At 49.1% G+C, this 27,917-nt stretch overlaps 1 protein-coding gene across 2 annotated transcripts; it reads right to left on the reverse strand.

Moving 5' to 3' along the window:
- Window positions 1-5,576: 5,576 nt before the first annotated feature.
- On the reverse strand, window positions 5,577-13,827 carry Smug1 (single-strand-selective monofunctional uracil-DNA glycosylase 1). 2 transcript variants are annotated; one of them, XM_028781134.1, is made up of 4 exons: window positions 13,784-13,827; window positions 8,510-8,607; window positions 7,986-8,287; window positions 5,577-7,028 (listed from the first exon to the last, which is right to left on the reverse strand). In XM_028781134.1, the coding sequence occupies exons 3-4, from the start codon at window positions 8,274-8,276 to the stop codon at window positions 6,477-6,479; spliced, it is 843 nt and encodes a 280-aa protein (XP_028636967.1). In that variant the 5' UTR covers window positions 8,277-8,287; window positions 8,510-8,607; window positions 13,784-13,827; the 3' UTR covers window positions 5,577-6,476. The 2 variants fall into 2 exon arrangements, with proteins under 2 accessions (XP_028636967.1, XP_028636968.1); XM_028781135.1 differs by lacking the exon at window positions 13,784-13,827 and adding an exon at window positions 11,518-11,654.
- Window positions 13,828-27,917: the final 14,090 nt, after the last annotated feature.

Genomic DNA, 27,917 nt, shown 5'->3' on the forward strand with positions numbered 1-27,917 from the left:
CCTGTTTCATCAGTACACCCATCCGTCTAAGGAATATCCAGAATACTGTGTGAGCAACCTGTTCACAACATGCTTTCAGCTTGATCTGTCCTATAAAGTATATGCTTGTATCTCTAGCACTAGACAGTGAACACAGAGAGGATAAAGGAGCATCTCATTCCCTGGCCCCTGCAGTGCCTAGCATGCACAATGAGACACGGCATGTATAACAGACATCTGCTGAAGGGAGAAGAAAAGTGAGAGGGTCCATGCAGCGGGCTTTATCCCCATCTCCCTTTTAGCCATTCGGTTTGGGTAAAGAGGGAAAGAGGTGAGTGGATTCTTTCTTCCCCAGTCCACTCTACCCCTCAGTCTCAGAAGCATCACCGAGAGAGAGAGAGAGAGAGAGAGAGAGAGAGAGAGAGAGAGAGAGAGAGAGAGGATGAATATGAATATATCAGAGTAAGAACTTCTAAGCTTCTATCACTCCTCTAAATCAGAACCTAAACTCCATCACAGGGCAAACACAATGACACTAGATAAACTTATGGTCATGGATTGGCACACGGACACTCCCAAACTAGATTTGTGCTTATTAACGTGTTCCTGTGAGCACCTACATTGTGCCAAGCATAGGGGAAAAGGGGATAGTAAGAGCCCTTCTCCCGGCCTCAGGGCCCCATGAGTACCTTGGAGAGTTAACCTGGATTGCATAAAGGAAGCACAGGAAAATCTAGACTGTTAAAACCCCAGCAGGAGGCTCCTCAGGCCTCTCAAATCAAAATCTCTTGAAGTAAAACAGAGGGACTCAAATTTTTCTTAACCTCCATGGTTAATTCTGATTCACAGCAGGGTTGCAAGCCCTTGACCTCTACATTAGGGCTATCCAACAGGACTTCTACAGTAATAGAGGGGCACTTTATCTGTTCCGTCATCGCCACCAGTCACATGTGTATGCGCACCTGAAATATGGCTAGTGAACTAAAGAAGGAAAATTTACTTAATTCTTATTAAATTTTAAAATGGCTTCTTCACACGCAGGACAGGGGATGATGCAGTTCATGCACAGAGCCTAGGTTCAATCTCCAGTACTATAAAAGAGCAGATGTGGAAGTGCATACCTGTTACCCCAACATTCAAAGGGTGGACCCTCAGCATCATAGCAGGTTCAAGGACAGCCTGGGCCACATGAGATTTATTTATCAATAAATAAGTTGGGTGTATTTGGCTAGTGATTGTTGTAATGGACCACAAAATTATAGATGTCCCTAAGTTCTATGCATCTTATTTATTTTCTTTTTAGATTCATTTATTTTATATGTTTGAGTGTTTATATGTGTATGTCTGGTACCCACAGAGGTCAAAAGATGGCTTTGAATTCCCTAGAACTGGAGTTATAGGCGGTTGTGGGCTGCCATGTGGATACTGGAATTGAACCCAGATCTTCTGCAAGAACAAATGCTCTTAGCTGTTGAGCGTGTCTCCAGCCCCCCTCCCCCATTTCATTTATTTTGAAAAAATTTAAGGCCAGACATGGTGATACACATCTTTTAAGCCCCAGCACTAAGGAGGTATAGGCAGGCCAGTCTCTGAATTCAAGCTCAGCCTGGTCTACAGAATGAGTTCCAGAACAGCCAGGGGTACACAGAGAAACCCTGTCCAAAAAAAAAAAAAAGTATTATCACATGTGTGTGACTGATGTGTGCATGCGAGTGTGCTCAAGTCAGCAGACAACTCTGTGGAATTGATTCTCTCCTTACACTTTTACATGGGTTCTGGGCTCTAACCCAGATTGCCAGGCTTGTGTGGCTAGTGTCTTTACCCAGTGAGACATCTGGACAACCCTCAGTTTGAAAGACGTCACTTCTCATGGAAACAGGTCTTGCATGTGTGTTTGTGCATGTGTAGGCATGACTATGTCTATATGTACATGCCTATAGAGGTCAGAGGTTGACATCAGGTGCCCTCCCCACTTCTGCATGTGTGTAGGGGGGAGTTAGGTGTATGTAAGTGTTCATGCAGATATGTGAATGTATACATGCAGGTTCATGTGTGTGCGTGCATGTCTGTGTGGACCAGAGGTTAATGTCAGGTGTCTTCCTCTATTACTATCCTTATTTTTAGGACAGGGATCTCTCAGTGAAAATAAAGCTTGCTATCCAGGTATTCTGACTGGCCAACAAGCCCTAGGGATCTTGTCTCTGAACTAGGATTAGGGCACAGCAATTAGCCTCCTTCCCCTAAGGATACTCTTATCTGCACTGAAGAATCCTCCTCTGATTTAATTGATAAAAGCCAGTCTGGTGGAACTAAGTCTAGATAGCTAGATACGTGCCCAGACCAGATTCCAAGCTTGAGGGGGGTGCTGGAGGAGATGGGGGAGGGGGCATGGGGGATGGGGATGGGGATGGACAGGGACATTTCTCTCCTGAGCACACTATCTTATATGAAGTTAACCTTGGCGACAGATAAAATGACTTTGCTGCTATGAACTGAATTATGTCCCACAAAATTCATATGCTGCAGCCCTAATATTTGGAGATAGATCCTTTAAATAAGTGAAGAAGCATTAAAGAAAGGTTAAATGAAATCCAGAGGGTAAAGCAATAATCCAATGATTGGTATCCTTCTAGGAAAGAAGGGAGATACCACGGAGCCACACATGGCAAAAAAAAAGTATGTAAAGCCAGCTACTGCAATGAAGAAAGGCCTCAGTAGGGCCCGAGCTAACACTGTCATCTTGTACCTTCAGTGGCCAGAATTATGAGAAAACAAACTCCATTGTTTAAGCCATTCAGACTGGATATTCTTGTTATGGCAACTCAAGCAGGCACGGGACTCTAACCAGTCTCTGACAAGTTACATTGGAGGAATTGAGGGCAATAGCCCACTACAGTCAGAGCATATAGTGACATGGCCATAGGCGGGCCTTAGCCACCATACTGATCTCTACCAGCCTTCCTGCAAATTCTCACTACATGCTAATCCCCTCAGTTCCCACATCTTCCCTACTGCAGCCTCATGTCCACGATTGACTTCACTCCCTTTGCTGAACTTTGGATCTCCAGTGTTCCCCAGAATCCATGCCTTTTAGACTCCTCCAGCCTATTGTCCTACAGGGAGCTGCAGAACTTTAAGAGGCAGAGCCTAGTGGGAAGGAGTGAGGTCACTGGGTGTGTCCTTAGAGGATACTAGATCTCCTCTACCATGAGGCAAGCAGGATTTCTTTGCCATACACCAAACATGGAAGGACTATGCAACTGAGGGCAGAAGCAACATGCCAAGTGACCATGGGTTGGAAATGCTAAATTGTGCGCCCAAAATAAACTTTTTCCAGATTAGGAACATGGTGACTCTATAATGTTTGCTTATTTGGGCTCCTTCATCTGTGGGCTTTTATCGGGTGTTTCTGCATATGTATTTTGACTCTTCTCATTGGATTCTGAATTCTCAGAGTAGCTTAGTGGTCAGGACCCTTCACGATGACGAGCTGGCTCTAACTTATTCTATACTTTTTCTCCCACCTGGCTAAGCCTTCGATAATCTGCTTTCCCCCTTGAATGTGACGAAGCCCTGCCGTCTTCTACGCTCTGACTTTCCCAGTCTTCGAGGCCACCCCCACCAGAGCTTCTCCTCACCACCTCAGCTAAACATGCAAGGGTGCAGCAACTTCACCTCCATAGCATCCACAATGCTACCACAATGACCCATCCTTAGCAGTAACTGCAGGCAGGCCAGGACCACAGTGTGTAATGGTGTGATGCCCTGAGGTGGTTCTGACGGTGACTACCCAGAGTCTGCACAGACTCTACCAGCTCAGGGAGGGACCCCAATAAGGCTAATTTTACTTCAGATACCAGATGCACTTCAGACCAAGAGTTCCCGGAAACCCTTCAGCTTCAGTAATTTGCAAAACAAAACTTAGGTGGGGGGAAACACTGTTTATTTATTACAACTTATCACAAATACAAATCAGGGGATATAGCTCAGTGATAGAGCAGTGCATGCTATCCACCAAATCCTGGGCTCAATGCCCAGGACTCCAAAATGACACACAGAGCATATGAATAAATGAATGAATGAATGAATGAATGAATACACAAACCAGCACCAAATACTCCCCCAAAAGCCCCACACATATACATGTGTTCACCAACCAGCAAGCTTAACAGAAACTCAGTGTCCGGAGAGATGGTCAGGGTCACTGTGGAGGTATAGCTGGTTGAGATCACAGGTCATGTGACTTAACTCAATCTCTATCCTTGTCCCATCCTGGCATTCAGGCTGAACCCCAACCCTCAAAGCATATGGCTGGTCTTTCTGGAGGGTTGGCCTCCATCCTGAGTCAAAGCTCAACAAATCCTGGAATGCTCTAAGGCCCCAACATGAATAATTACGACACTTCTATCACTGTGAAATCCTCGAAGATTTAGTCTCCCTCTCTGGAGCCGAGATAGAAATATACTAATTTTTAGAATGCTGGAGATTATTTGTATCCCAGGAGACAGGAGACCACACGTCTTCATTAAGATGGTCCCAAGACCTGCTCTCACTGTGGCTCACTTTCCAGCCCTTACCACAGATCATCCAACCAACCAACCATTAAAGAGACAGATGAGATACCAGCTCCCTATCATCCCCAATAGTGCCCAGTGAGCTTCAGGACAGGCCCCTACCAAAACCCCTGCAGCGTGGCTAGGGCAATCAGAAGTCTCTGTCACTCCTCCCCAAGCTACCTGAGAAAAGTTTCAGCAAAGAGTGAATAGGTTAGAAAAGGGAGGAAATATCCTAAAATCATTCTTCCACCAGTGAAGTGCAAGAAGAGAGGAGAGAACCAACCCAAGGCTTAGGAGTCTTTAATGCGTAGTCTGAAAAGTCAGAGGCTGAGTTTCTTGTAGCATTGGTCCTTCTCCAGTGAGGTTATAAGGCAAAGGTCTTCAGAGTGAACAGGGAATTCCCTTGTAGTGTACTGATACACCCCACCTCGAAGGGAGGCGAGCAGAAAAAGTGTGTAGCGAGGACCATATGCCAACCTTTGCAAAGCTCTCTGCAGTGTTATCTCAATGGATCCTCACACTTCACGCCAGTGCCAGGAGGCATCACCCCCCCCCTTTTTTAAAAAAAAGAAAAAAAAGGATCTTGGTGCTTAGAGAGGTTGTTCATAAGCATGTCGGGCAGTGGTGACACATCCTTTTAATCCCAGCACTCAGGAGGCAGAGGTAGGCAGATTTCTTATGAGGTCAAAGTGGAGCTGGTCTACATAATGAGTTACAGGCCAACACAATGAGACCTAGTCTTGAAATTTAAAAACAAATAGACATTAACAAAAAACAAGGCCGGGCGGACTGTGGTGGCGCACACCTTTAATCCTAGCACTTGGGAGGCAGAGGCAAGTGGATTTCTGAGTTCGAGGCCAGCCTGGTCTACAGAGTGAGTTCCAGGACAGCCAGGACTACACAGAGAAACCCTGTCTCGAAAAAACCAAACCAAAACAAAACAAAACAAAACAACAACAAAAATAAAACAGAGAGAGTTTTTTAAAACATAAGTTCTCCGAGTTTGAGGCCAGCCTGGTCTACAAAGTGAGTTCTAGGACAGTGAGGGCTACACAGAGAAGCCCTGTCTCGAAAAAAATAAATAAATCATTTTTTTTTTAAAGTTCATAGGCCTTACAGGGAGGGAAAAAAAGAGGAGGGATGAAAATATAGATCTTTCCTAGACTACCACACAGAAGTTTCCCTCTGATTCAGCTTTGGTCTCCCTGAAGAAGTTCACTTTTTAATTACTTATTTATTTTATTTTTGAGACAGAGACTAATGTGTTCCAGACTGGCCTTGAACTCAATACGTAGCTGAAGATGGCCTTGAACTCCTGATCTTCCTGCCTCTGAGTGCTGGGACAGCTGGCTAAGAAGTTCATTCTCAACATGATGTCTGTCCTAGTCCCTGGAAGGATAGGAGCCAGATATTCTGTAAGGATGAGCAAGGATCCTGGAAAGGTTGCCCACTGACTGGGGAAGAAGTGTGATAAAGACTGGGGAGAGGACTGATAAAGGAGGTTGGACTCCATCAGTGTACACTGAATGCCTGTGTGGAAACATCACACTGAACCCCACTAATATGTACAATTAGTGTCAAAAAAGGCTGAGGTAGATCGGCATTAGAGAACTTTCCTAGTGTACATGATGCAAATGCCAAACATAATGCCAATAAAAAGCAAAATGGGAAAGATTAAAATGAAAATGATCTTTCCTCCAAAACTGCGAATATGACTTCAGACATCCCGACCTAGGATTCTCTGCACACAAGGCAAGGATGTGGTAGGTGGAGTGCACAGGCCCAACCCTCTGCTGGTGCAGTGCAGACACTGGAGACTGGAGAGGCTCAAGGGAAGAAGACAGCAGGAGAGCTGCCCACCCTGAGCCGTTAGAGGACAGCTCAGTAGGCTGAACGCAACACGGAGCCCCAGCAAGACCTGTGCAACACTGACTGGGGTCTCTACGATACAGGCCTGTCTGAACCCTCATCCGTTAGCAGAGGCAGCAGCCCCAACTCTTGGAGTCTTTCCCTGGCTGCCGCCTCCCAGCCTTTGTTGGCCTGTGGGCTTCGAGGAGATGGATGCAGGAGCCCTTCCACCTGCACCTCCGGGGTCAGCCCTGCTAGAGCTCTTCGAGCTCGCTGCTCTGCCAGCCGCCCCACCCCCACTACCAGCCGCACCCCTAGCAGCTGCACCTGCCGGCAGAGGGCAGCGTCGCAGATCGACAGGAGCTGCTCCCGCTGCTTGGCGGGCAGCTCAGCTGGGGTAAGGTTTCGTCCACTGGGAGCCAAGAAGAGTAGAGGACACAGATTGTGGACAAAGCAGTGCCGGAAGAAGACTTGAGGCTGTCCGCAGAGGGTCCGGAAAAAGCCCCAGAATCGGGCTCCGCTCACCTCTGACTGTGGGCACTCCAGTCCCAACACTGGTCGCTTAGGGTGCTCATGGGGAGGGGTCAGCACAGGGCCTCCAATGCCCAACCAGTCCCGGACCACATTCACTTCCCCAAAAGGTACCTATGGGAGAAGGAGAGAAACACAAGAGGCTTCAGACTTGAGATATGACCCGTTCTACCTACCTTTCCACCTACCGTGATGAGCTCGACTGCCCCCACAGATCTGTGTTAAGGACTTTCCACCCTGTGATTTGCCTCTGTCCATTTTCCTCCAGTTTTTCCCACCGTGGACTATGTCCAGCAGAAAATGTGTGCCTCTACTTTCTCGAGGCACTGGGACCACTGGGAAGAACACTGGGGCATTTGGCCCTACAGAGGTCATGATGATTCTAATACTGGTGACAGACAGATCGCCAGGGTAATAGGAGATAGGACAGGCTGACCACTGATCTCTGGGTACCCTCCCTCCCCCAGGCTTTGAGCTGTCATTTCCATCGATCATCATTGATCACCTTTCATCACTCAGTTGGGGTCAATAAAAGCGATTGAGCCTCCTGCCCTGAGGCTTCTTTACCTCTCCCATCTGCAACACACCCCTACTGAACAGCGGTCACTCATCCCGGTCCCTCAGGGAAAGCAGGCAGCCCTAAGCCTGGCTCTGTTCCAAACCTTTTGAGACCCAGGCACTTGCCAGCAGAATGCCCTGCAGCTCCTATACACCCATCCTACCCCCAGTCAGTCTTTCTGGGGTCCCAGAAGTCTCAGCCCTTCTCCTGACGCCAACTACACTCTAGGGACACGGGAGATCCGGCAAGGTAAGGTACAGGGCAGGATGACGGAAGGAAGGGCTCTCAGAGGCAATTAGTGGAAAGCTCACAGGGGAAACGGAACTACCATTAATGTGCTTGGTTAACTATGAACGGAGAAGTGCTTGAGACCACAGGAGCCAGTGTGTGTCCTGCAGGGGATGGGGCGGGTGACCCATCCATGTCCCAGCCAATTACATATTCCTCCTCTACAGCACACACAGGTACACATCCACCTCAGAAACGCCCACCAGAGGAAGCCAGGCCTTTACCCCAGTTTGGGCCATGCCAAAAGGTCCTGGGTTCATGCCCAGGAACAGCACTTCCTTGGGGCCTTGGCAGTATCGAGTCACGTAGTTACGGTGTGGCTCCCAAGCATAATCCACCGGGTTGTAGATGACACCCACAGGCTCTGGAAACTGCAGCTGGCTCAGCTCAGCATTGAGCCGAAGCTCTTCCTCCAGGAAGCCCTCAGCCAAGCTTTGAGTGCAAGGCAGAGGCTCCATCAGGGCACTTGCAGGCTCATGGGTTGGTCTCAGTGGGAAAGTCTGGGACACAGCCATGCTGTTGTCACCTGGAAAAGAAGGGGATAGTATTTCCTTTAACCCCAAACCAGCATTAGGATCTGTACTAGCTGGGAGCTCCTACTGCCATTTCCTGGGCTCAGAAGAAACTCCAAGAAACCATGTCAGTCACTACAAGATCACTCGAGTTCCTAGTAATGAAAGATGCTTTTGCTCCCCACCTCCAGAGCCCTCCAGAGCCCTCCCTCTTTTTGATACACCAAGCATCCTACCTTAGCTACTGGTCTTGTTGCTACAAAGTATCGGCAAAGGCAAACTGAAGGGTTTATGTCGGCTCTCAGAGAGTACAGTTCATCATGGTGGGTGGTGGCTACAGGAGCAAAACACATTACAGCTGTAGTCAAAACTCAGAAAGCAATGGATGCCTACATTCAACTGTATCTATCTCTCTCCCTGAACTAACTTCCCCGAGGTTTTATGAGACCGTTTCTCACTATGCAACCTTAGATGGCTTGGAGTTCGATATGCTGACCAGGCTAGCCTTGAACTCATGGAGCTCCTCATGTCTCTACCTGGTATTAAAGGTGTGTGTTATCACCTCTGGCTAAGAGTTCTTTTTACACTATGCTGGCTAGTTTTTATGTCAACAAGCTAAAGTCATGTTGGAAGATGGATCCTCCATTGAGAAAATGCCCCCACCAGACTGGACTGTGGGCAAGCTCCTGTGGTGCGTTTCCCTGATTGATGATTAACATGGAAGAGCTCACTGTGGGCAGTGCCTGAGCTGAGCTGAGTGGGAAGAGCAAGCCATGGGAGCTAGCCAGTAAGCAGCACTTCTCCACGGCTTCTGCTTCAGCTCCTGCTCCTAGTTTCCTGCTTTGAGTTCCTGTCCTGACTTCCTTGATGATGAACTGTGATACAGAAGAGCAAGCTAAAACAAACCCTTTCCTCCCTTAGTTGCTTTTGGTCATGATGTTCTTATACCAGCAATAGAAATCCTAAGACAGTCCAGGACCCCAGGCCATGGATGGTACCACACATTTTTAGTCCATACTTTCTCATCTCAATTAATCTAATTTAGAAACTCTTTCACAGACCATGCCCAGAGATTCACCACCAAAATGATTCCAGATCTGTCACAGATATTAACCATAACAGCATCCCCATCTCAAACCTTCCCTCTGGTGAGGCCTGAACCACTGGTTCTTGGGCCATGCTGAACACGAGGACATTTTCTTTCTTAGTTTTCTCTGCCCTCTCTCTGTTTTTTTCCCTTTTAGTATTAAGAGTTAAATCTGAGTTCTCAGCTATGCTAAACAAGCACTCTACAGTCCTAATCCTTTTTACATTTTGATGGGTGGGGCGGTGGGGTGCATGGGGGGTTGTCTCACTAAGTTACTCAAGCCAGCCTTGAATTTACACTGTAGCCTAAACTGGCCCCTGAACTTGTGATCCTGTTGCCACAGCCTCTGAAATAAATGGGATTACAACCTACATAAGCAGGCATGTCTACTTAATAAAATTTTTCCTCTTGCGTGCGCGCGAGTGAGCGTGAGTGAGCGTGTGTGTGTGTGTGTGTGTGTGTGTGTGTGTGTGTCTGGGGGAGGGTACAATTCTTTAAAAAGAAAATTGTGCCAGGCATTATGATAATGCCTTTAATCCCACCACTTCAAAGGCAGATGGATCTCTGAGTCTGGAGGCCAGCCTGGTCTACTGGATAGCCAGGGCTACACAGAGAGATCCTGTCTCAAAAAACACAACCCCCATGAAAAAGATATTTATTTATTTATTTATTTATTTATTTATTTATTTATTTGAGTGTGTGTACACTAAATATCTGTGGTGATCAAGGAGGCCAGAAAAGGCATTGTGACTCCCCTGGAACTGGAATTACAGAAAGTTGTTGAGCTTAGGTGGGTTGCTGGGAACTCAACGGGTTCTCTGCAAGACCAGTACATACTCTTAACCACTAAATCATCTCTAGCCCCTTCTCTTATTTATTGAGACAGGGTCACAGGTAACACAGACTGATCTCAAGCTTGGTAAGAAGCTGACAATGGACATGAACTCCTGATCTTTCTGCCTCTGCTTCTAAAGAGCTGGGATTGCAGCCTGCAGCAGGCCAGGCTACACTATCAGGACACATCTACTGCTATCCTCTCTCTCTCCAATGTCATCCTTAATAAAACCAGTCCAGCCAGGATGAGCATGTCCTGGAAACACTATGCTGACAAATGAGATGCAGGTGCACAGCCACAGCCCAGAGACTCGGGAAGGCTAATTACAGCAGCTTCCAGGTGGCAAGCAATTGCTCTACGCCAGGTACACCTCATTGATCTTCATAACAACCCCATGAGGTGGGTATTATTGCTCCCATGTTACAAGCCAGGAGACTGAGGCTTAACCAGATCAAGCAAGTTGCCTAGGGTCATGCAGTTAGCAAGTAATGAAGCTGGGATTTGAACCCACACTATCTGACTCACACTATGTTCTTAACCACCCACAGCATCTTGCCTTAGATGGTTTTATGAGCCACCCTACTAAAATTCTACAAGCCCCTAACCCCAGCCTAGCTTCTTTCCCACACTCAAGAATCCTCAGAGGTAAGTAGGATGATTACACAGACTCTGAATAGACTCTTACAAGCTACGCAACCGTGGCCAGAGCCTTGGGTTTTCACATCTGAATACTAAGGATAATAATACCTACTTCACAGAGCTGTCTATGCATGGGAAGAGGGGAAGGAGCTCGGCAGCTAGCCTTATAAATGGCAACAGCTGTCCCTTCTCACACTCCTATGCACACCCAGTGCTTCTCCCTGGCCATTCCAGTTACTTTCAAAATGCTTCTCCTACCCCAACTCCCGAAACTTTATACAAGTCATTTCTACAAACCCAAACAAATATGATCCTTGAGTTAACCAGGAAATCAAACAGCAGCCAAGCAAGAGGGTAACCCAACACATCCTGTTCATACTCACCCTTCAAGATGCAGCTCAAACCACCTCCTTGGTAAGCTTTGCCTCTTCAGTATAGCAAAACATTCCTCAGACCCCAGCCTACCCCCACAAGCTAGGATTATAAAATGTTGAAGGCTTGGTCTCCAGCTATCAGAGATGGCTGGATAAATGAGGATGCTAACATCATAGGCTACTGAAGTGAGGCCTCATTGGAGGAGGTCCCTTGGGTGTGTCTCTGAATGGTGAATCTTGGCCCTGATCCCTTTACCCCCACACCCCTTCTTTCTGGCTAATATATGAGCAGCTTTGCCCTGTACCCACCTTTGCACATGATGTTCTGCCTCAGCACAAGCCACGAGGCCAAACAGCCAGGGACTGGAACCCCTGAAACTGTGAGCCAGGTTCTATCTTTCCTCTCTTGTGCTGTTTCTCTCAGGTTATCTATCAGAGCAATGAACTGCCTGGCATATCACACAGAGGGAGGTTGGCTGTGAAGCCAAAACATATGATCTCAAACAAAGTGAGTCAGATAGACGTGCAGGTGAAGGCTGAGAGCCACTGGGTACTGCCAGAATTAGTGGCTTCTTCATGAATTCACCCTTTGTCTCCCCAACCAGAATAAGGAAGATTAGAAGAAGCCAGGTTCTAGGCTATCTCTATCACACCTATAATGTCCTAAATCTTATCACCAACCCCTGCCCAGCGATATCCATTTTCACTCTATCAGTCTTGTTTAAAGCTAACTTCAAACAAGCTATTTTTGTTTCTCTCTGCTAGGGGTGGAACCCTGGAGTCGGGCAAGGACTTTACTACTGAGCTGCCCTGATCCTTATGAACCATTACTCTCTACCACCTAGGACCCCAGTATGAGAGAATGATGATAATAACAGTATATCACTAAGCTACATCACAAGTCACCACTGCCTCTGCTGCTGCATCTTCGTCCTCTTCTTCTTCCTCCTCCTCTTTTCATTTAGACTTTGTTTTTATCTTATGTGTTTTGAACCAAAGTCTCACAACATGGCTTTGTCTGTCCTGAAATTCAAGATGTAGACCTGACTAACCTCAAATTAGTGGCCTTTTTCCTGCCTCAGTCTCCCGAGTGCTAGGGATTACCTGCATGTGTTACCATAGCAGGCCAGAAATCTTTAGCTGGTTTGTCCACACAGGCTCCCAGGACATTCTGGAAAGCTGAGGACGGTGTGGTGAACTGGGTTTTCTGGGACCTCGCTTTGCACTTCCCTGAGTACAACCAATATCATAAAAAGCAGCACAGTAATCTCTCTCAGGTCTAAGATGGGTCTGCTCTGGGCATGCGCAGAAGTGACAAGGGCTTATTTTCACTGTTCATCACATAGCAAGTACCACAGGCTAAGTCAGCTAACTTGAATGCTAGTCCTAATTTTATCTCTTAAAAGGTTCTTTCTCTTAACATTTTTTTTTTTAATTACTAGGGAGAGCAAGCATGCCTTTGCACTCATGTGGTAAGAGATGACGTTTGAGAGCTGGTTGTCTTCTACTGTCAAGGCTCTGAGGTTTGAATACGGGTCATCAGATTTGGTGGTAAGAGCCCTATCAGCCAAGACATCTAAGAAGGTTCTCTTGCACAAGTCACTTTAAGGCTTTTCTCTGTAGGAACCACACAGTCAGTCCATCAACCTACCTCCAGGAGTTGTTTATTTCTTAAATATTTGTGAGAACCTTGCATGTTGGGGGAAATAACTCTGAAGTAAATAAAATATAAGACAGGCTTTGGGTAAGCTTTGAAGAGCTAAGAGGACAGATAAACATGCAGAAATACAGTGTAATCTGAGCTTTGCTATATTGGACGAAACATTAAAGGCGCCCTAACAAGGAGTCTAACAGTCCTCCCTAAAGTCACCAACAGCCATAAGTTCAATGCCTGATGCTTCAACTCAATGGAGTGTTTACCAAAGATGAATGAAGCCTTGGGTTCAATCCCCAGCACAATAAACTAGGTACGGAAGCACGTGCCTATAACCTCAGCACTCAGAAGGTAGAGGCAGAAAGACGGAGAAGGACGGAGAAGATCAGGAGCATTCACTCATAGCAAGGGTGAAGCCAACTTGGACTATATGCATTTTTTTTCCTCAAAAAGCAAAAACCAAGAAGCTTAAGAAACATGTCACACATTTCAAATTACATTGAAAAGCTAAGGGCAACCCTGAGATATATCCAGGCCACAGTGGGATAGAGGCTCATTAGGTAAGAGCACTAGCTGCTCTTCCAATGGTCCTGAGTTTAATTCCCAGCGCCCATAAAGCGGCTTGCAATAGTCAAACTGTAGTCCTATAGGATCCAATGCCCTCTTCTGGTGTGCAGACAAAACACACATATGTATAAAATAACATAAATAAATGAACCTAAAATAAAAATAAGAATCCAAGCCACTAGCTAGCTGCTGTCCCTTGTAGACGGTACAGGAATCCACAGGATTTAAATCAAAACAGCGCTGCAGGGCTCATACAGTACCCTTGTAGGCCTTGGCGTCATAGCGCGGCCACCCCTCCGGAGTCCCGCGAGCCCCCACCACCCTTCACAGAGATCCAATGCTCTACTCCCTCACCTGCAAAAGCTCCCCATGCAGCTTCCGCTTCCTTTCTTCGTCCTGGCGCGGAGGACACTGGGAGTCGTAGTCAACAGCATTTAAATAAGAAGAATGGCTAGCAGCGTCCGCTTCCGCCGGAAATGCCAAATCCCCGGAAAGTTCGCTAAAAGTACTCCACGGGTCGCTGGGGATTGTAGTTTAATGATATGATTTAAATCACGACGTCACAGTAATCTGGACTCTCCAGCCATCCCCATTCCTTCAACCACCAGAGACCTTTCCCAGACCTCCTACTGCCTCAAGTTATAAGACATCATCTTTGCAGCCCTCCAAGGGCCACTAACTGTGTACATAACATCCGAGGAGGCAACCGGGTGGTTGTGGCGGGTCTACAGAGTGAATTCCAGGACAGCCAGGGCTACCCAGAGAAACCCTGTCTCGATAAAACAAAACAACCAAACAAATATCCACGAAGGCATTTCTCTCAGCACCCAGCTCTTTGACAATGAACATCCCTGTTAATATTAGCATCCAAATTTACCGCCTCACCGTTTTAATCTGTTTCTCTGTTGTCTTGATATCTGCCAGTCTGTATCCTGGATTGGGTTTCTCCAGAGAAGCAAAATGAAAACCATCCTTTTATTTATGTGAGGAGATGTATTGTGGAAATATGCTCACAGTCCTATTGGACCTGCTATCTGTAAACCAGAGAACCAGGAAAGCCCTCTATGTAGTTCTGTCCGAGTCCAAAATGGTTCTACAGATCAGCTTCTAATAGAAGCCTCAGAGATGGAAAGATCTGAGAACCAAGGCCCTCAGACGAGTCTCAAATGTTGTCTGAAGGCAGAGGGTGGACAGCCCAGTCCGCAGAGGCAGGATTGAAAGCTAGTACACCTGATGTAGTGACATATACCTGTAATCTAACCACTTGAGTGGCCATCAGTAGAAGGCCAGACTGGGCTACACAGTGAGACCCTGGAGAGAGAGCCCTTACTTAGTCACTTGTCACACTGGACTCTGAACAGGTTGGTGGTACCCACCCAGGTTGGTAAGGAGAATTTTCCTGACTCGGTATACCAATTCACACCTCAGATTTTTGTTTGTTTACCAACTTTCAGGTGTCCCCTGGCCCACAGAAGTAGACATATAAAAATAACACATCCTATCTTTCCAAATTCTCCTATAACAGTCTTCCCTGGAAGCCTTCCCCACAACAAACCCTAATCCCCAGTTGTACCTAACTGTCTATCCCTTCAACACTGACTTCCAAAGCCATTTCAGTCCCTGCTTTGTTCCTGTCTAACTGGACGTTTCTGTTTGCTGACCTTGAACTTTTCACTCAACTGGAATCTCCCACGGATAGGTATCTTCTGGGTTCCTTGCCTCCCCCCAACATTTATGCCTGAGAAAGCCAGGGCTCTCATCCCCAGTGGGTGCTAAGACCAGCGAACCCAGAATACAATCCCTTTCCCAAACCTTCTCTAGCATCCAGATAAAAGCAGTGGGTGCAGCTGTTGTGAACAGTGGCCCTCTAGCATCAAGATGAAGAACCACCTGTATTTCTGCTGCACACTACAGCTCAGAAAATAATGGGCAGCCGCCTCTTCCCTCTGTGTCTTGCCACTTTCTTTTGTACAGTTTGTCCATCACCTCTTCCATAGCTTTCTTTCTGTCTTTAGGCTCCTCTATCTTCCCTGGGTGTACCTCGATGTCTCTACTTCCTCCTCTACAATGAATAAAAGTAGACTTCTAGAACAGGACTCTATCTCTGTTATCCTGTCTACAAACAAAAATAAGTGAGGGAGTACCTCACCATAGTGTTGTCTTATTATTTAAGAATCCTTGGGCTGGTGAGACGGCTCAGCAGCTAAGAGCACTGGTTGCTCTTCCAGAGGTCTTGAGTTCAATTCCCAGCAACCACATGGTGGCTCACAACCATCTGTAATGGGATCCAATGCCCTCTTCTGGCATGTCTGAAAACAGCTACAGTATACTCATAAATAAAATGAAAAAAAAAAAAAAAAGAACCCTAAGAGCCTGGTGAGGAGGGAGGCTGTGTGTAACAACACAGCTCTGAGAGAGGAGGAAGGAGTATCAGAAGTTCAAGAACTTCCTCTGCTATATATCACCTCTGAGGCCAGCCTGAGCTAAGTGAAATCTTGTCCAAAAAGGAAAAAGGGGAAAGAGGGAGTTGGTAGAAGGATGGAAGGAATTAATTATAGACTCCATTATCCATTCAGATACCCCTATCTCCCACAGTTTTTTGGCTTGCCCAACTCTTCCAGTTGGATTTTTGTTCCTGCTTCAGGGGTTGTTGTTGTTGCTGTTGTTGTTTTGAAACAAGGTCTCATCTTGCCTGTCCCTGAACTCAGGACCTAAACCAGGCTGACCTCACAGAGATCTGCCTTATTTTATCTTCTGAATGCTAGAATTAAAGGCCCATGAGGGCCACCACCCCCAATTCAATTTTTAGTCTTTATAGCCATTAGCATCTGCCTTCTCTCTTTCAGAAACTGTGGGCATGGAGCTCTGCTAAAGATTCTTAGAAATGAGTCCCAGAGATGAGAGAAGTGGGCATAGCCCTTCCCTAGTCTCCTGACCTTTCAGAAGCTTCCAACGGACAGGCTGACAATGTTTGATTGCCTTGTAAGACAAGGGGAATAGTAGATTCTTGCTGCAACCAAGGAGGAGCTAGCAGGTGTGCCCTGGACTGTTAAGCAGCCTCTCAGGCCCCGAAGCCTCTATTCCTGGGTACAGAAGGGTTAACTTGCTTTCTTGTTTCTCTCGGGTTTCCGCAGGCTGCAGGGGCTGTGTTGGGCCACGAGCGCCATCTATCGGCCGTTGAGAGAGCTAGCTTTGCTTCACTAAGATTTCTAGGCCAGACAGCCTTTCTCCTGCCAAGGGCTACAGGCTGCACAAAGCTTAAAATTGACTGTTGGATGAATGCAAGCCACGTTGTCCCCTCTCCGGGTACCAGGTGTCACCTGGCCACTTCCCTGGGGAACTCCAAAGGACTTTCTGGAGCTTTCTCTTCACGCTCTGATCCCCTTTCTCCCAGCCAGGTCAGCAAACGTGAGTCATTAGAATGAAAGCTGATAGTTTGGAACCAGGGCTTGATCTGTCGTCACGCTCTCGGCTTACTAATGGGGACCTCAGGCAGATTACTTCACTTTTCGGTGCCTCGGTTATCCCAGCTGTAAAATGGGACAATCCTTGAAATCTCTTTGTCTTTCTTGATAAATTAACTGGCAAAGTGCTTTTTTAAGGCCCATGAAGGTTAGTCACACAGGTTGCTATGGCTACTAGCAGGCCTGCAAGAGGATGCTGGGCTGAACGAACCCTCAACCTCCTGACCAGACCCAAAGACACAGTACAGTACTAGCCAACTCATCCCTGGAGAGTCCATTAGAGACCACACCCTGCCCAAGTTAGGTGTGGGGATTGGGATTTCGGGGCTACAGAGTATCTTTCAGTTTCTGAAGGTCCGGAGATTAGATGAAAGAAAGGCCAGAAAAGGGAAGGAGGGCAGGGTATATAGCTCAGTGGTGAACTACAGATTAGCACGCACAAAGTCCTGGATCTTATTCCATTGTATGCACACACGTGCACATGCTCGTGCGCACGTGCGCGCGTGCATGAACACACACACACACACACGTCCATAAAAAGGCAATAAGGAGGAACTAGCAAGCACATAAAAACGCCCTTTTTGCTGGGTATGGTTTCATGCACCTATAATATTAGCACTGGAGACTGAGGCAGGAGGGTCACAAGTTTGGCACCAGCCTAGGCTGTTGAGCCAGATTCTGTTTTAAAAACAACAAAAACAAAAACACTGACAGAAAAGGATGGCTCAGCAAGTAAAAGTGCCTGCTGCTAACTAAGCCCGATGACCTAAATTCAGTCCCCAAAATGCACATGGTAGGTAGAAGCAGAGAACTGATTCCTGCAGACACCAAACTCACAAAATATGCTGCTTTCGAGAAGAGGAGGGCAAGCCCAGTATGTAGGAGAACCTGGGCCACTGCACCCCAACAGCCTGTCCTTGACTCTGGCTCAGAACTCTCAAAGGCTAGTCAGCCTCCAAAGGCATCTGTTACAGGACTCTCCAGTTCTTCAGGAATTTAACCTTCCCTGGCTTGCCTGGTAGATAGGAGACTAGATTAAAGGAAGCTGCCTGCAGGTCCCCAAGCCCCCATTCCCACCTACCTCCCAGAGTTGGGAAAGTAGAGCAGCTGAATTCATATAAAGCCATTTTCTTGCTTCTAGTCTTTATGTTTACCTTCCTCTATCCTGCAGAGAAATGGGTACATAGATTTGCCCAAGGGGTAAGAAGGTAGAAATGTGGGCCTCCATTGGCTAAGGCTTTTACTCTGACCCTCAATCCCAAGACCACAGAGGCCAACTTTTTGGGTCAAAACCCACTTAACTGGAGGCAGGTGGCAGCTTCCTAATCTTACAACTCAGGTGTCCCCAGTCTTCTGGCTCTGGATGCCTTGATACCCAAGAGAGGGGTAAGCAGCTAGAGAGCTGACATTGCTTACTTGGGAAGCAATTATCGGAGGAGCCATCAGTTCAGTGAGACTCAGTTCTCACTAATCGGATTTCATCAGAGCCCCGGGCTGGGGGATGGGGTACTGAGTAATTTGGCTTGATGCAGTGGTGGGAGATGTCCAGAAGGGCAGGAAGCTATATAATCTGTCTGAGTGGTGTTATAGTTGTCCAAAGCAGTTATCCTGAGTGGACCACACAGACATCAGACAGACAGTGTTTGGGGTTGGGGGACTGATCCCCAGGTCTTGGAGTGAGAAAAATGGATGTTAGATTTTTGCAGGCTGAGAACATCTCCCACAATTGAGCCGAGCTGAGCAGCTAGGAGAGGAAGGGAGGTCAGCCTGGGCACAAGGGCACTAAGCCAAGTGGGAAGGTGCTCTGAGACCCAACATGACACCTAGCCATCACCCAAACACCCTGCCTGTGTCCACAGCCAGCCAGACACAAAGGAAGACTTGAGTCCTCCTGTGGTACTTGAAGGCCACACTTAATCCTGTTCTGTCACCAGCCTTCTTCCACAGCCTCCCTGAGCCTGTCTTCCCTTTTCTGCCCATATCACCCCAGTCCCATGTGGTGTTCCCCCAACCCCTCCCCACTCCAATCCCGGAACACACAAATAATCCTCTCCTCACCTCTATAATCCACTCCACGGCTTACAGAACGGTGTAAGCATGACAGTGAGAGCGGCTGATCTCTACTGAGTCTCCTCCCACACCCGGCACCACAGAAGTGCTCCAAGCTGGATTCACCTCCCTCTCAGCCCTCCCCACCCAGCATTTGGCCTATCTCATCCTCATGGCCACACCACTATTGTCTCTGGCCTGAAATTCTTTTCATTTCCCAAGCCCCTACCCCCACGCTGTTGGAAGGATTTCCCCTCTCTTTGCCTGTACCAGGCTGGTGACATTTGGAACCAATAGCCCTCAGTATATGTCTGTCGGTGCTGTGGGGCTCATGGCTCTGCCAGCCTGTGTGTTACTGGAGGCTGGCACTTGCTTCTCTCCAGGGTGCAGCCTTGTGTCTAGTATATGCTCAGTGAATCCCTGTGCGGGGTTGAGATGGTGCTAATTGGGGAGCCCTGACTTAGCAGGTTCCAGTTCCTAGGTTCTACCCTCAGCAACAAAGAAGGAAAATAGCAGAATAGGCATGGTGGCTCACACCGGAGATCCAGGGATACCAGTGAAAGGTGGAGTCCGGAGCATCAAGAACTCAATGTTATCCTCAGGTAAATAGTGTGTTTGAATCCCCCTTGCTACGTATGAGACATTGTGTCCAAAAAAAAAAAAAAAAGTATCAGAGCAGACCTGGGAGGCCTAACTGCCACCTCTGCTGGCTGTGACTCCCAGCCTTCCTGGAGGGAGAGCCTCCCTCCTAGGCTGATGCTACTTCCGTCTGTCAGTGAGGACACCAGGCACAAGTCACAGGCCACAACAACCTTCTGCTCCTTGCCCAGGGGGTTAAGGGCTTCTTCCAACACTCAATATGTCCCTGTCACTCTCTGGTCATATCTCTTGGACAGAGTGGCCTCGAGAACTGCCCCACCCTCACCCCCTTAACAGCCAGGATGAAGTCGAACCCAAGCACCCTGGGCACTAGGCAGAACTGGAATGCAAACCCACCCCAGCCCTCGCCCAGAAGGGAGGACGCGGGAGCAGCGAGCCCCCGCAGCACTAGCTCCCTTGCATACATTTGCATGCGATTTGCATGTGATCAACTTCACGTTCAAAGCCTGCCCCTCGGCCCGTGCAGGCGGGCCACCCCGCACATCCTCCTGGGTGCGGCCAGGGTCCCCGCGCCCCCCGCGCCGGCCGAGCCGCGCAGCCGCGCGCCTCGCGGAGGATCCCAGCCCATTGAGGCCGCTGATTGATGGCGCTGCCCTCCGCGTGAACCCGCCTTTAATACCGAGGAAGTTATGAAACCGCCATACATCAGCGCCCGCCGCCCCGCCCGGCCGCCGCCCCGCCCGCCGGCTCCTCTTCAAAACCTCATTTGGGCTCCGGCCGCGGGGCTCACGGGGAGGGGGGTGGGACCCCGCGCGCCCCCCACGGCTGCATCTCCGGACCCATTTAGAACTGCTGACATTTTATCTGTGTTCCATACATCACTCCATCCCCAGAAGCCATCTCTCAGAGAGCGGCGGGGGGCTGGTCCGGGTCCTGAGCTGAAGATGCTAGGAAGCTGGATGAAGGTGGGGAACCGCCGCTGCCGTATGCCCCTTCCCAATCTGAGAGCTTGTGCAGGTGGAGAGTACCCTGTACAAGTCCCTGTTGCCTTTTCTTGACGTGGCTAGGTTTTGTTGCCCATCCTCCTACTGAAGAGTATGATGGTGGTCGTTTAACCTCTTCTGTGGACTTCTTCTAATATTAACTGCACCTTACTTCTCGGAAGTCCTTCTCAATATCTAACCATTGTGCCTCATGCTGTATTTTCTTCTTGTTTTGTCCTTGGAAGATAAGAGAGCCACGTCGCCTCTCACATGCTTTAAATCCTTTGTTACAATGTCAAAGCAGTCCAAGTACAGCCACCTGCCCACACTCTTGAGTTTTACAAACATGTTAGAAGGCAGACGGCTGCCTTTCACCCTAAAAAAGAGAAAATGAAGACCAGAACTCCATAGAAAAGGAGGCCAGGACCCAAGGCCCCGAAGCAGAGAGTAGGGACAGACAACGATGTCTGGACTAACAGACAGGGGGCAGAGGCGGAAGAAAGGGGGATGGGAGAGAAGCGGGCAGACAAAGGGAGAAACACACAAAGCGCTGGACAGACAAAGGGACTGTGGCTGGGGACAGGCAGACAGCCGAGAGGCAGAGACAGCTGCACGTCCGCCGGCAGGCTTGTGAGCGAGCCCTCCCGCCTGCCCTTGTCACTCAAGGCTCTGCAGGAATGTGGCCGGGGTCCCTGGGGGTGCTGCAGCTCTAGTCTACTTCTCTCTCATTTTCTTGCGGGTCTTTGCCTCGGAGCTCACCGCGCCTGCCCTCCGGTCTTCCCTATCTGTGACACCGGCCCAGTCACCGCACCTCATAGCCTGCCCTTCGCCCTGGCTCAGGGAAACAGACATCTCTGCGAGCGTAGGGATCTCCCCGGACTCCGCCAGTGCAGGAGGGCGCAAGGCACGTCTGGGGCTCAAGAAGGCCAAGGGCTGCGCCGCTCAAGTACTAGGAGGCACGGGTGTGGCTCATTGAGCCCCAGAGGGTGGGTGTGGTCGAGCATTATTTGCATCTCATTTGCATATCCTAGTTCCCATTCCTCCCCTCGGGCTCTGCAGTCCACCCCCAAACCCCACCCTGCACTGAACTTCAGCTAGGCCCAAGTAGCCCTGGAGAGGTGAGGAAGGGCAGGGTGGGCGTGAGAAAGACGCCCAGTGAATCCTGGAGGAGTCACTACACTGCAGCACAAGTCACCCCTGCTCAGATTAAAGGCACCTCTCCCCCGACTGCAAGGCCTAAATGACCCTGGCGCGGTCTCTCTCTCTCTCTCTCTCTCTCTCTCTCTCTCTCTCTCTCTCTCTCTCACACACACACACACACACACACACACACACACACATACACACACACACACTGTTTAGCCCAACCGCAGCTACCGTCTTCCGTGAAGCTGGCTGTCTCTAGCTACACAAGCCTCAAGTGCTGGCCTCTCCATGGCCTCTAAAACTGTCGTCGTCAGACTTGTCACCAGAGGACAACACGACACAGGACTTGCACAGCTTATAGATCAACCCACGGTGGTCTCTCCAGTAGGAGTGCCTTCTCCACATGCCCACTATGAGCCAAGTAAACTCTAGCGTATCCCTCAAAACCCAATCAATAGTCACCTCTCTTGGAAAGCCCTCCCTGACGTTCCTCAACACCGCTAACCCCCAGCACCAGGCAGAGGCCGCACATCCTGTTCAACCTTCCCGGAACACACTTAGAGATGAGACTCAGATCTTCTTAGCATTCCAAACGCCAAGTAGAGGCACACCCCAGAGGAGGTCAGAAAGGAATACAAGGGACGCCTTCTTGTTTCCTAAATGGTCCCTTTGTCCAAAGAAGCATGGAAGGGCAGGCCAGGTGAAAGGAAGGAACAAGAAACTAGGGCTATGAGAGGAGAGTGGGTCAGGAAGGCACGGAAGAGGAGCAGAACCCAAAGCAGGGAGAGAAAAGGCGGGGCCGAACGGGAGGGCGGAGCCCTGGGGGCTGGGTCAGCTGAGCTCGGAATCAGAGGAGTGAGCCTTGACCCCCGCTGGAGCAGATCCAGCTGGGCCTAGTCACTCCTGCCTTGGTTTTCCGGTATGGTTTGTATTGGTTTGGGCTTTGTTTGTTTGATGGGATCTCCCAGTGTGGCCTCGGCTGTCCTGGAACTTACAGTGATCCTCCAGCCTCAGCTCTTAAGGCTAGAATTACAGGTGTGTGCCACCACACACACCTACCCAGTTTGTCTTCCTGAGAAATGGATGAATCTACCTCCTGCCATCTTCCTGACCTTGGGAAGAAGAAGTGGAGGCAGAGGGTTGTCACCTCCTCGCTGGGACTCGGGTGCTGCGATCCGGTTGTGATGCTGTGTAGCCCCCGGGCGCAAGCAGGCCTGCCAACCCCTGTGTGGGAGGCTGCGCTCTATCTGGCAGTCTGAGCCTCCAAGGCACGCCGAATGACAGAAGCTGCTTTCTTTCTCTAACCCTGACCGAAGGCTTGGGCGCTTGTGGCGCCTGCGTGTCCATTGTCCGAAGCGCAAAGATGCGTAGTGCAGGTAACTGGATTGCCACTGCCCCTTTGCTTCCCTAGAGAACGTAGGTGGGGGCAACCCCACAGAGCCAGAGCCTAGCTCCAGAGGAACAAGCCACTTTCCTGCATTCTGCCTCCTTCATTTCGCCAAACCTTGAAGCTCATGGCCTCGTCCTTCCTGGTGCATAGCTTACTCTGTTTTCGAGGCTCCGCAATGACAGAGCAGAGCCAGAACTCTAGTGCTCTAGGGGATGGTGGGCAAGAGAAGACTAGCTTTCAGTCTTGGATGGAGGAATGGGAGTGTGAAGAGACGAGGAGAAGAGGGAGTACCAGGTTAAGGACAAGGGAGGAGCACTAGGAGGACTGTGAGGAGGAGGTGGCGTCCACCACCTCCTATCTCTCTCCCAGTTGCAGTTGAAATGGAAGGTAGACAACTGGAAGGACTAGCTGACTGAGACAAGGGAAGAATTCTGGGATAGCAAGATGAAGTCAAAGTCTGCATGAGTCTGACAGCGTCCAGAATGGTACAGGCCACTTGGTGGCAGCTACAGGAGCAGGAGCTGAGGTAACTCGAGGTGCAAAGATCTGCCTCCCTATCAGAGTCGCAGGAGTTCTCACAGCACCAGACAGCAGAAGGAAAAAGGCTGGTCCCAGAGCCCCCTTGTGGCCGCTCAGGACAGGACCAGGAACAGAGGCGCTGCTCTCACCCAGCCTGGTTATGAGACCTGAGCCGGCTGCAAGGAGGTGGCTGAGCTCTGAGGCAGGGCTAGGCAGAACAAGGCTTAATGCCTTGGGTTTTCATAGCCACCGGTCTTTGGCACATCTCCTCTTGGGCTTCATTTTCCTCATCTATCCAAAGAGATCAGATTGATTTTGGATGATTCCTGCACACCTGTGACTCCAAGCCCTGAGGGAGAGAGACTGAGGCCAAAGGAGTAGGATGGTCTCAGACTTGCTGCAATCCTCCTGTCTTACACGTGTTGAGATTACAAGCCGAAAGTAATCCTCCTGTTTAACAAGTGTTGAGATTACAAGCTAGAGGTATCATATCTGGCATACTGTGAATAGTTCTAAAGAGCTCAGCCTGTCAAAGTCCCACTTGGTGCCATCCTTTAGTTCCAGAACTTCAGAGGCAGGGGCAGACGGTTCTCTATGAGTTCGAGGCCAACCTGGTCTAGGACAGCCAGGACTACACAGAGAACATTCATCTTAAACAAACAAGGCTTCAGCATGTGGTGAGGGCTCAGGTACTGGCCACAGGCTTGCAATGGGTTCTATTCCTCTGTACCTCTCCCTTGCTGAGATCTTTCAGGGGTGGGGGGATCCCAGCAGCCCTTAGAAGGAATCATAGGCAGACTGTGAAGACTCAAGGCCATCTGCAGTGCCTTCAAGGAAGGGTAATCTGCAAGCTTTGGTTTAGCACCTTGTGGGTGTGTTGGTGATCAGTCAGGCTGGCCTGAGGCCACAAGCAAGACAGCAGGAGATCAGTGAACCCTTAAGAACTAGTATCCCTCTTGACATGTCACCACATGCTTGGGCTCTGTGATTCTTTCACCACAGACACAGTCTAGGCTAGGTGAAACAGAGGCCAGAGGCTGAAATGTGGAGTAAGAGCCACTATGCATGCTCAGACTCCCACACTACTGAGTGCATAGGCACAACCCCACAAGCAGGGCTCCCCAACCATGTGGCTCTCCAGAGACTATATTACTTCTAAGGAGGTGACTGAGTAGATGAAGAACATTACTTAAAAGTCCTAGACCAGGGACAAAGGGCAAGGGCAGGGTGCCTGCAGCATTGGTGAGGCCCTGAGGAGACCAGAAGCTTTGCATCCTTTCTAGCACTTAGGAAAGAGGCCAAGGATCCTTACAGGATAGAAAATGTATGCCAAAAAGGAACCTGATGGGGGCTTTAACCCAGAGACCACTTTCTGGAGCCATACTCTTTAGGACTACTCTCCTGGACTATTTGGAAGTTATTCCAGATATCTAACCTAGAAGGTTTCACTGTGGGGATTATTTTAGCCTTTTACCTGTTTTAAGCCATAGAAACTATTTTGGAACTCTGAAGAGGAAAGAGAAGTAAACACAGGAGAGCGACGGTGACAGGTTGGTACCAGACAGAGCTGAAACAGTCAGGGGGACACCTCTTTGATGGATGAGTTGGGTTATGGGCTGCTTTGGAAGAGAGACTTGAGAGAGACCACAGGGAGAATTTCCCAGAAAAGGGCTCATGATGACATTTTCTGGGAAAAAAAATAAAACTACATGAGCTAAACAAAGGCTGACCATGACAGTGAGAAAGGGGACAGGAAATAGGAAAGGAAGAGGAGAAATGAACACACAGCAGACAGAAGGCTGTAGACAAGATGGGACAGGGTCTCAGGTGGAAATAGCTAGAGATGGCCCCTAAATGTCCTGAGGCGACCTAGCCTGAGAATACCCACACTGGTTCCCCATATGGTCTGACTGACAAACCTACCCATGCTGGGGAAAAGGAGGGGGCTTTGCTACCTCAGACTTAAGGGGATTCAGAGGCCTCTGCCTTCCTGTGCTACCCCTCAGAACTCAGGAATTGGGATCTTAATGCTCCTCACACCCAATTGCAAGTCATCCCAAGGCCACTCACATGGCCTGTGCTGATTTGAGAAGGCCAGGCTCCCACCAAGCTGCCAGAGAGGAAACATGCACTGTCCTGACTGTCAGTACCTCACTCCAGAGACCCTAGTCTTGTCCACAGTTCTGTTTGTGGCAGCCCCTGTCCAGATCCCCTTTCAGACCCCAGAACCAGAGGCTCCACTAGTCTGAGCCCAACCCAGCATCTGCCACAGGAAGGGTTCCCAGGCATTGTGGAGTGGAATGTCACCAGAATCTGGAACAGGCCTTGTTCCCAGTTCTCCCTCAGCTGGGCTGGCTTGCTTCACTCCAGGCCAGGGCACCCAGGGATCCTGAAGCCACACTGGGGCCAGAACAGGGAAAACTCTGGAGAATGGGGCTCTGGCACCCCAGCCAAGGCAGAGAGCAGGCAAGGGCACCTGGCTGCCGCATGCAGAGGTGGAACTCATTCCCTTCCCAACCTGGGTATGATTGATACCCTCTAGGAGCTGCTTGCTAAGCCTGGCAGCCCTGAAGCTTTCTTGCAGGAAGCTGATGCTGGCATCATTCTGGTCAGTATGGACAGGAGGCCTGAGCATTGGTGCAGAGCAGCCAGTATCATTCAAAGCCACACCTACAAGCTGGTCCAGACAGGCTAAAACCAAGTGACCTAGAGTCCATTTGGGAAGCTGAGAGATGAGAGGAGATGTTAGGCTGAGAGGACAGAGAACGTGTGCACAGCAGAAAATGTGGAAGAAGCAAAAGAAGAAACCAAGACCCAAGAAGATGGAAGGAGGACAATCTGCTTCCAATGACCTCAGTGTCTAGCCTCACCTAAGAGCCTGCCTTCTCAGAATACCAGACACCACCAAGAGCATCAAAGAGGCCAGGAATCCAGGGTGTGTGTGTGCGTGTGTGTGTGTGTGTCTGTCTGTCTGTCTGTCTGTCTGTGTGTTGCCTGCCTGTAACTCTGTACACTACCTGCATACCTTAGGGGGACCAGAAAAGGGTGTCAGATCCCCTGTGACTGGAATTACTGATGGTTGTAACTATGTGGTGCTGAAAATCGAACCCAGGTCCTCTGGAAGATCAGCCCTAGGAATCCAGGTTTTGTTTCTGAATCTACTTCACTGTGCTTGTGACTTTGGTAAAGGCAGACTGTGGAGCAAGTTGGAGCCAGACAGCCGGGCTGAGAGGCTTGGCCCTCTCCCTGTCCCTGCTCCCATTCCTTCTGTGTATTGATTGAAGCTTCCATTCACTCCTCTGCAAAAATATTTCACTGGATTTGGCTGGAAATTCAGGGCAACAATGAGCGAAACGTGATTAGCATTTGATGAGCATCCTAGAGCATACCTGGGTAGGTTTTCAAGTGGTTGTCACCACTGTGTGGTTGTAACTTGGTACTCAGTTAGGGCAGCCAAGTGCCGGCTAGCTGGCCTGGCTGTGTGATTTCAGGCCAGACCCTTGACCCTCCTGAGCCTCGATGTCTTGCGTATAGAGGGCGAGTGGTCAGAATGCCTCCCCTGTGGGGCTCTTGAGGGATCGAATAATTAAATGATGTGATGTGTGTGGCAATAATCTCTGTATATAAGTGTCAGCTATAATAATGATAGGAATGATAGTGGCTTTTAGCCTGAAGACAGAGCTCAGTTTGCACAGTGCTTGAATAGTATGTGTATGAATTCCTAGGTTCTATCCTAGGCATAAGTTCTATCCCAGGCATAGTAGTACACATGAGTACAAGCGGGTTCACTTGGAAGCAAAAGACATGGAAGCAGAGGACCTTCTTCAGCTACATAGTGGATTTGATACAATCTGGATAATGATGAGACAGAGAGAGAGAGAGAGAGAGAGAGAGAGAGAGAGAGAGAGAGAGAGAGAGAGAGAGAAAGAGAGAGAGATCTCCTTTCTTTTCCAAAACAGTGTCAGTGAGACTATGTAGCCCTGGAACTCTCTATGTAGACCAGGCTGGCCCTGAACTCACAGAAATCCACCTACCTCTGTCCACTTGCTGCTGAGATTAAAGGTATGAACACTACATTTGGCAAGGTTTACATTTGTATTACCAGATGTCCTGCCATGCTCCCAACACTAAAGAGATGAAAGTGCTTTGCCTTCATGTAGTGGGTCACCTGAACCATAAGGGAAAAGTCAAGGCAGAGGCAGGAGAGTTACAGCTAGGAGGACAGCAGAAGCACCCTCAGCATGCACCCTGGGGTAGACTCTCAGGCTGCGGTGCTACTTCATACCGACCGATGCACTGACCACACTAGTAAAGGCAGCAGGAATGATGCACTGACC

Source organism: Grammomys surdaster, unplaced genomic scaffold (assembly GCF_004785775.1).
Source record: "Grammomys surdaster isolate TR1022 unplaced genomic scaffold, NIH_TR_1.0 374, whole genome shotgun sequence".
Classification (NCBI taxonomy): Eukaryota; Metazoa; Chordata; class Mammalia; order Rodentia; family Muridae; genus Grammomys; species Grammomys surdaster.

Coding starts and splice junctions, on each gene's coding strand:
- Smug1 (XM_028781134.1), bottom strand. CDS start 8,276: ATGGCTGTGTCCCAGACTTTCCCACTGAGACCAACCCATGAGCCTGCA. Junction 7,029..7,985: donor TTGGCATGGCCCAAACTGGG/GTAAAGGCCTGG, acceptor CTTCTCCCATAG/GTACCTTTTGGGGAAGTGAA.